The sequence below is a fragment of the Priapulus caudatus genome, unplaced genomic scaffold (assembly GCF_000485595.1).
Source record: "Priapulus caudatus unplaced genomic scaffold, Priapulus_caudatus-5.0.1 Scaffold0, whole genome shotgun sequence".
NCBI classification, from domain to species: Eukaryota; Metazoa; Priapulida; class Priapulimorpha; order Priapulimorphida; family Priapulidae; genus Priapulus; species Priapulus caudatus.
In genome coordinates, this window is record NW_014577061.1 from 338,035 (window position 1) to 346,775 (window position 8,741).

The 8,741-nt window shown below is 39.1% G+C and overlaps 1 protein-coding gene across 2 annotated transcripts in view; it reads right to left on the minus strand.

Annotated features, from left to right (window-relative positions):
* Positions 1-930: 930 nt before the first annotated feature.
* Positions 931-8,741, minus strand: part of LOC106816864 (mitochondrial ribosome-associated GTPase 2-like) — an 8,888-nt gene continuing 1,077 nt past the window's right edge. Inside the window, exons 2-8 of one of the 2 annotated variants that reach the window (XM_014822528.1) lie at positions 7,640-7,725; positions 6,047-6,178; positions 5,706-5,853; positions 5,313-5,428; positions 3,029-3,250; positions 1,847-1,985; positions 931-1,606 (exon numbers count right to left, since the gene is read on the minus strand). In XM_014822528.1, coding sequence (XP_014678014.1) covers positions 1,185-1,606; positions 1,847-1,985; positions 3,029-3,250; positions 5,313-5,428; positions 5,706-5,853; positions 6,047-6,178 — 1,179 coding nt within the window. In that variant the 5' untranslated portion in view covers positions 7,640-7,725 and the 3' untranslated portion in view covers positions 931-1,184. The remainder of the gene's footprint in view (positions 1,607-1,846; positions 1,986-3,028; positions 3,251-5,312; positions 5,429-5,705; positions 5,854-6,046; positions 6,179-7,639; positions 7,726-8,741) is intronic. The other variant, XM_014821854.1, reaches the window with a different exon arrangement.

The window sequence follows — 8,741 nt, forward strand, 5'->3', positions numbered from 1 at the left end:
TTTAGAATCTGTAATGTAGGGCTTCGTCGTGACATAAGGAAAGAACGGAGATACATACCCATGTTGACACTTACCAAGACTTAACGTCTAGTCATAGAGAACACCGATTGACCTGGTAACAGCAGAAAACCATGCCAAAACAATGTTTGTGATGAGACAGAATATGCCTAGCAAACTACCGATAACAGAGGAATAGTCTATATGCCAAATGTTTTATAGCAAAGAGAAGCCAAAGATATTGGGCGATAATGAGAGGCAAGGGAAGATCCATCAACTTTATAAACTTGGGTAATAACAGCTTCGTTTCAATCGGATTAGGAAGAGAACCTAGATCATAGCGTTGACAGAACAGATCGAATGAAATTATGCATTGCAAGCCCAAGCTCATGCACAAAATGATGTGAAATAAAACCAGGCACCTAATCATCACCTAGGCAACCCTTCCTTATGTGGGGATATATTTTTAAGCATCGAAAACACCGCGCTGTGGGAGATAACAATTTTACTCATGAGGAGAAACATCATTTAAACGTGGAGTAGGGGTAGCACAAGAAACAGAGAAAATCGACATAAATTTATCACTAAGCAAAGTAACTTTCGATGCAAGAGACTCGCAGCAGTATTCATAATGATAAACAAAATAGGGTATTTATACATCTCTACGGTTCTGCTAAATAAATCATATAAATGTCATCTAAATAAATATATGAATAAAAACACAATAGTAAGTTATGTTTGTCCTAGAAATAATTTTGCAAAGTTTTTAATTACAAAACCTATTATATAGTCGGGCTTGGCATAAGCTCCAAGCAAGCTCCTTAGAAAATCTGAGGCATTATTGGTTTAGAATAGCTACAATCAGTGTTTGAATGATGTAACAGATTGGCAGGCACAGACATATGGTTATAAAGCATAGGCAGTATACGATCCTATTATTATGACCTTTATTTACAATTTTACACTTACAATGTATCAGCTGAAATGTACTATGAAAAGACTTACCGAATATCATGTAATCTATGTACATATTTATAGACAGGATGACACATATTATGTACTTGTAGTCATATCAACTTAGCATAAACATGTTCTGTATAACTTAGCAATTGTACCTACATGAAACAATACGTTGTCGTCCTAAATTTCGCATAAAAATCATTGAGCATATGTTGAAATGATATCAGTTACTTTAGCTTAGAGTCTCCACTACTGGAGACTGTACTGAACATGCCGACGTTAGTTCTCTCGCGTAGAGTGACTTTATCATATTCGCGACGTAAGAATTCAAGAAGCGGCTCCATGTTCTGCTTATACTTTGCCGATACTGGTATGACCGGAATCCCAATCTTCTCCTGTAAGAGAGGCAGGTTAGCCAACCCTCGCCCTAGGTCGACCTTGTTAGCAATGACAGCGTGCGGTACGTGGGACAGCCCTGGACTGTAACACTCCAACTCATACTGAAGATCCTCTAATTGGGTCCAGGGCATGGACGCGGATGCATCCAGGACATACACTAGGCAGTTGCAGCGCTCTATGTGCTTGAGGAAGCTGTATCCCAGACCGCGGTTTTTGTGCGCGCCGCGTATCAGTCCAGGAATGTCTGCAACTGGAAGAGCCATACGGTAAGACCGGTGCAGTATGAGAAGTTGAACACCTACGATTGTTACGTGATACAGTTGTTCTCAAACTCAAAACTTCGCAAAGCAGCCGTAGATAAATCTATTCGAGAAAAAATGTACGGTAAATAAAATAGGCGTAGGATAATATTATTGTAAGTCGATCGCCTTTGCATATTAACACACTATATTTGCAAGATATCGAGAGCAGAGAAAAGGGGGAAACTAACCAGATATCTGTTCGTAGTCCTCATACTCGATGATGCCAACGTGAGGATTTCTGGTGGTGAATGGGTAAGCAGCCACCCTGGGTCTTGCTCTAGAGATGGCTCTTAGAAGTGTTGACTTGCCAGCATTTGGGAAACCAACCTGGTTATGAGAGTATATATCACTTAATCTGTTAGCATTAGTCTACAACCCAACATAGCAGATAAATATTGATGCTATACATAACTAGAAAGGGCAGTTGTCGCCAACTACATGTATCCCCCGTGATCTAGTATGAATGAAATAATTCTGTAAGGACGTAGAAGGTAGGTAAAGTTAAATAAGTCACAAAGACAAAGGTTTGTTACACAACTCATCTGCCTGAGATGTGCAAGTATGTTAAAATTGGTTGCCTTAGGGGTTTTGGTACGCGACACACCTTCTCCCCAAGATGTGTAAGTATACAAAGTTTGCTCGCGCTAGGTCAATTAGGGGCCGAGTTATAGAGCAAAAGGGAAATATGATGAAGGTCAAGGTCAAGGTCAATGTCAAATAAAGGTTGCAGTGACCTGGTTTTGGTACGCGACACACCTTCTCCCCAAGATGTGTAAGTATACCAAGTTTGGTAGCGCTAGGTCAATTAGGGGCAGAGTTATAGAGCGGAAGGGAAATATGGTCAAGGTCAAGGTAAAGGTCAAATAAAGGTCGTAGGGACCTGGTTTTGGTATGCTGCGCACCTTCTCCCCAAGATGTGTAAGTAGACTATGTTTGGTCACGCTAGGTCAATTAGGGTTCGAGTTATAGAGCGGAAGGAAAAGTGTCTGCGGCGGCGCCGAGCGGCGGCTGGACAGACATGAAACCATAGTATCCCCGCCGACTTCGTCGAGGGGGATACAATTAATACAGTACCATCCATTATTGGTTTATATAATTTCGTGCTTTACTATTGAGATTTTTATAGATTATTATATATTATCGATAATATATTATTTTTGATTTTTACAGGTTAACCCATACATCATATGCCTGTAACTTATCCATAATATACAATTATCTATCATAGATATTTTATACACATTTTAATGATTTATATGAGGTGTCACTACACTATGACACATCCATATTGTAGCACCCAATATCAAGTGTTCCATGTCAGTAATTGACGTGCACCATGCATAGATTTGTGTCACACATCCAGCACTTACCAGCCCCGCATGTGCAATTGTCCTCAGTTCTACATGGAGTAGCTTCTTCTCACCGATGGCTCCCTCTTCAGCAATGTACGGTGCTCTGTTCTCGTTTGAGGCAAAGTAGTGGTTGCCTTTCCCACCAGCACCACCTCTCGTTGCCACAAAAACGTCTTCCTTCTTCTTCAAATCACATACCATGGAACCTCCCTCGTCGAAGAACACTGTTCCCATTGGAACCTGAATGAGCATATGATGATACGACACAAAATTCATTTGAGTTAAGCAATATTGTATATTCGGACTTCACACTTTGGAATTATTAAAATGATTAAATATCTATTCAGGATTTTGATTTTGCTAGTTATAGAGTGACTGTTTCTAAAATTGCTCACGTGTCTGTGTGAAAAAAAAACATGCAGACACTAACTAAAATTATCCATATATGCAGCTGGTTGACCTAAGGAAGGATTGTGAACAGGTAATAAATACGACCTTGGTTAATTTGGTCCCCTGCTATATACGCCAACTCTATTGCGTAGAATTGGATGAATTGTGTAATATATGTTGTGCAGAGCCTAATATATAGTCAGTGCACAGCTGCTATTTATGTGTTGTAAATGGCCAAGTTAATAATATTTCAGTAACTCAACACTTGACTTTCATATGTGATTGCTCGAACAGAAATATTTGCATATTTCTATCATGGTCAGGAGTTCAGTATGTGCATAATATGATAATATTACACTGCGAAAATAAAATATAGGCCTGAATTTTCTGTATAGACCGGATATTAATATGCACATGTATGTGCACTGGCAGTCATGTACACGCAAGAATGTACACGCAAGCATACACACTCACAGTGACACGTATACGCAAACACACACACATGCACGCACGCACGCACGAACGCACGCACGCACACAAACATATATATATGTATATATAGTGACAACACAAAGGAAAACCGTGCACTTATATATGCCTTCCTTCACAGCATGGCACAACGCCTGTTTACCACTCTGCAAGCTCTTAATTACACTCGTCCTTGCAAGCCTTGTTTGCTCGCATCACAATACTAATCAGCTAGCTGCAGTGGCTGAGCAGCTAGGGTATAGGTAGAGCACATAATTACATTAATAAATAATAAATAAGATAATGCACATGTGCCATTGAGGGGGTGCATGCATGGCACCACGGTTCGCCCCAGTAGGAAAAATCTGCGCTGCATCCCGTGTGCCACTTTGTAGGTAGAAAGCTAATTAGGAAGCAACATTTTGTCGTTTAAAATGTAAATTAACCTGACGAGAACAACGGCTTCCCTCGACTTTGATTCTCCCTAACCGTTATGAGACTGTCATCACATCACGTGGAGGTAATTGCTTTGCAAACATTTATTTAAATGTGAAACAATCGTGGTAGCTTCAGGCAGAAATTACGAATACGGGTCTTACCAAAATGGTATACCTATTGATGTAAGATCTGGAAAATCAGTGTCTCAAGGCTTTCAAAATACATATAAACTGTGACACATTCATTTGCAGCAAATGCCACAGCTAATTTCTCACTGAATAGTATGAAGCCTTGGTGTAAAGACGTTGTTTTTATGAGTGAGGGGACTAAAGCTAGACGGGGTTATATTATTGTCCAGATAATCATGCCTAGAGACCCTTTATATGAATCTATATTAGGTCGACTATAACCAGACCAAGAGCTGCCTACTAGCGCCACCTATTGCAAAGTATATTGTATAAAGCAGAGGCGGGCGTATTATACATAATCATGAGGAATTGAAATGGGTGTAACAGGTTTCTGCATTTTCAGACGGATGATAGGCCAGACAGATCGTTAGTTCATCACTCAAATTAAAACAGACGGAGCACACATCTTTGCTACTCCTACTAGTATTGTCACATGGTCACAGTGATGTTTATTGGTTTGTTTCTGGCTAAAAATTCGAGCCAAATTTTTAGCCATGTTGTTGATAAACGACATTCAAGTCTGGGTTGCAAGGTAACCAGCAGTGAAATTTCACAAACCAATATGAATCTGGCAATGTGGTCACGTGCTTAAGAATGATGCAAACTGCCAGTTATTCTATTCATCGTTAACAGTGTAGATTAGATAGACATATTACCAAGAGTTAATAAAACAAACCAATAGCTGTATTATTAGCTCTTGATATTACGACTTTGAAATATTTGAACATTTGAGTATTGAATATATATTTGAATATTATAATATATAGTTAAATTTTGAATATTTGAACAGCAGTTGAAATATGTCCATTCCCTTTTACCTTGATAATTAGATGTTCTGCATTCCCACCATTACAGTCTTTGTTTGATCCTTTCATGCCATTAGCAGCCTTGTACATAGGTTTCAGGTGTTCCAGTGACATCATGTTTGCATCCACTAGCAAATGAAAAAATTCAATTTATTACTCTTGAAAGTATCTTGACCAACTGTAAAAACAGTTACCATAGCAATTTCTCAGTAATGTTTTTACAATCTTCACATATAAAAAAATGTTTATTTTTCAGCATATAACACCTTAATTGGATTAATATCATTAAAGAAAAGAAGAAAAAACATACAGGGGTGGCATGGGAGCATTCAATGCAAGTACTATTTGCTGAAACATAATATTATATATAATGAGTGTAACACTGTCAATAGAGTCTGTGGGTACCTTTAAAGATCACATGGCCTCCATTACCCCCATCCCCACCATCAGGTCCAGCCCAAGCATTGCAAAACACTCGCAAGAAAGATATGTTGCCATCTCCACCATCTCCAGCCTGCATGAGAACCCTTCTGTAATCCACAAAAGGCCTAGCCTGAAAGGAGACATAACAGAAATAATTTTGTGAAAACTAAACACTGGATTCAATGGAGATGTTATCTAGAGACAGCTTTACATGGAACCTAATAGGATACTTATGCCAAAATACACATACAGATGATGCAATTATTTGCAAATGGTTAGATATACTATTGGCATCTCAACTACTTGCATCCAAATTGTCCTACCGTATCCCTCGAAGAACGAGGCTTCTTCCAGCGCTTAGGTTTGACGGCCGTGCTTTCCCTACGGAATTGTGCAGTTGTTCTACCAATCAGCTCTACAAGATGTCTACCCACAACTTTTTCTGTCAGAAACATCTGCAAATCATCCGAAAAATCAGCAATAGCCTGTGTGAGAGCTTTCTAACACAAAACTAAAACTGGCAACTTATTTTAAAATAAATGTTAAAAAAACTTATCTTACTATAAAAATCTATCTTACTGATAAAGCATTCATGCAGTACTGAACATATATTGATTTCTTCTATAACAAATATTCCATCAGGATTATTTATCTGACAGTGTTACTGGATGTATTATACTGTGTATTTTTGTATCACACTGTATTGTATTTTACTGTATTATAATGTTGCAGTATAAACAAGTTTCAATTTTCAGCTATAGATGCATATATATATACCTACTGTGAGCTCGCCTATGTTGCAAAAATTCACTACAACTTATTTGTATTGCTACTTTCACAACATTTCTTCATAAAATCTAAATGAAAGTTACGAAAGTAGCACCACAGGTTGTTTACAGTGTTTACACATCCGGTACACAGCCGAGCAAACGTTAATTGTGCTTAACAGTTCTTTTCTGTGATAACACATGTTATAATACATTGTTCGATGTTTACTCAGTACAAAATTGTGAAATTTGTTTAAATCACATGTTATCTACATTACATATATGCAATCAGGAAACAAATATAGTATTTTCGTTCCAGGAACTATTTGCGCTAGCGTAGGGTTACTATTTAGTGTTCTCGATCTCTGACACTTCGCTCTACATAATTTATTTGTATTTTCGCCAAAACCGCGTCTGACAGGGTAATTTAAAACAGTCATCTTCAGAGCACATTTCTGGCTCAATGAGAACATTTTGTGATATTTGTATACTGTAAGTATGCTCACAGTAGGTATAACTGCATATATAGGGTTTTTGTTGCGAGGTTTATCCACTTTAACTATAGAGAGCTAGATAAATTTGACACATAAAAAATGGCGTAAGCAGTGATCAGTCTCGATCAGAGGTTTGAGCACAACAATTTCTTTTATCAAATATTAGGGAATACCTTTTTTAACGTGACTATGAGTATGATAAATCCTGTTAAAATTAATATAGGTTCTGTATGCAGAAAGTGTAGGCTAAGGCCTATATATAAAAAGAGGACAACAATCTCAGAACCACCATGACAGTTTGCAAACACCCATGTGGAAGCTTTATGCCCTGAAGTATCTAATTTAGGGCAGTTCTGAAGCGGCCAGGGACAGGTTTTAAAATCCAGAAAACTAAGATTATGGCATAACATACCAAAAGATCAAACGTTTTTTTGTACAAATATAATGAATGTGTGCATTTCACTGCGGGTTACTAAAAACAATGACAACAAATTATTTATACGTAAGCGTAAGAAATATATATTCATGTTTTGTTATAAACTGAAAGTATAGATGTAAGTAAAAGTCCAAGGCGATTTTGAGAGGGCTAACTCTGACATGGGCACCGGTTAACTCGACCAACCCTCAAATTCCTCTCACATTGTGGCGAGTTTACCTGCCTGGAGGTCGTCTAGCCAGCTGGAGGTGGACCCTCTGGCATAGCTATGGAGTATGGTACTATAGAGGGTTCCGCGACTTGCACTAAAAATAGCAATATTACCTACAATCCCGTGCCGCAGGCCATACTGGTTCCCAGAATTGCGAACACATGTTACCGATATGCGCAATCTACCGATTTTACATCGATAGATTGTACAAACGATAGTGTTATTATAGTAATCTATATTAGCAGTAAGTGGATCCCGGTTTTGCAGACAGGTTTACCAGCGCGTTTTTGGGTGCTAGAGTTCGATATGATCAAGAGTAGATAATAGGGAAGGAGTGTGACATCAATAAACAAGGGAAATTTGTCATTTACTAGCCTTAAAATACCTATGATTTACTACGCGTAACTCATCCAACTTGAGCTCAAATCGTACACAGTACATTCGCCTAGCATCGTGCGAAATCGTTTCCTCGTATACACAAGCAATCCGGAGATACAGACTAAAACGTACGACACGATTATCCATTCTTTAGCCATCAATCCGAGCCGATTGCCCGCCTATATTCAAACAAAATGGAACTGGCAACAAGAGTACACGATCTCTAAATAATTGTGAACACTCAGTCTCAGATGCTTCAAAGATGTGTCAACTTTGTGTAATGCTGAATGCCTCACTAGTGAATAAAGTTTCAACTTCCTATACAAATTCTGGACCCTCGCCAACATGCAGCTAGGGCCTGCATACCTCCCAAAGTGACGCGTCGTCAATTGACCAATCGGAGCGCTCACAGCTCAGGCACTAAAGCTGATAAATATAAAGCTAAAACCTAACCCTAACCCTTACCAGTAACGCTCATAGGGTCCATGTCCCCCAGGGTACTGCCGGAACGTACCCTGGGTACGGTCCGGTATACCGGAACATACCCTGGTCACTATTTGATATGGTTAGGGTTAGGGTTAGAGTTAGGGTTAGGGTTAGGGAGTAGGCGTAGGCGACTCCCCAGACTCGTTAGTGGAGTAGGCGAGGTACGGTCCGGCATATTAGATAGTACCAGGGTACCTTCCGGCAGTACCCCGGGGGACATAGACCCTCTCAGCCAAAGGCAAAGCA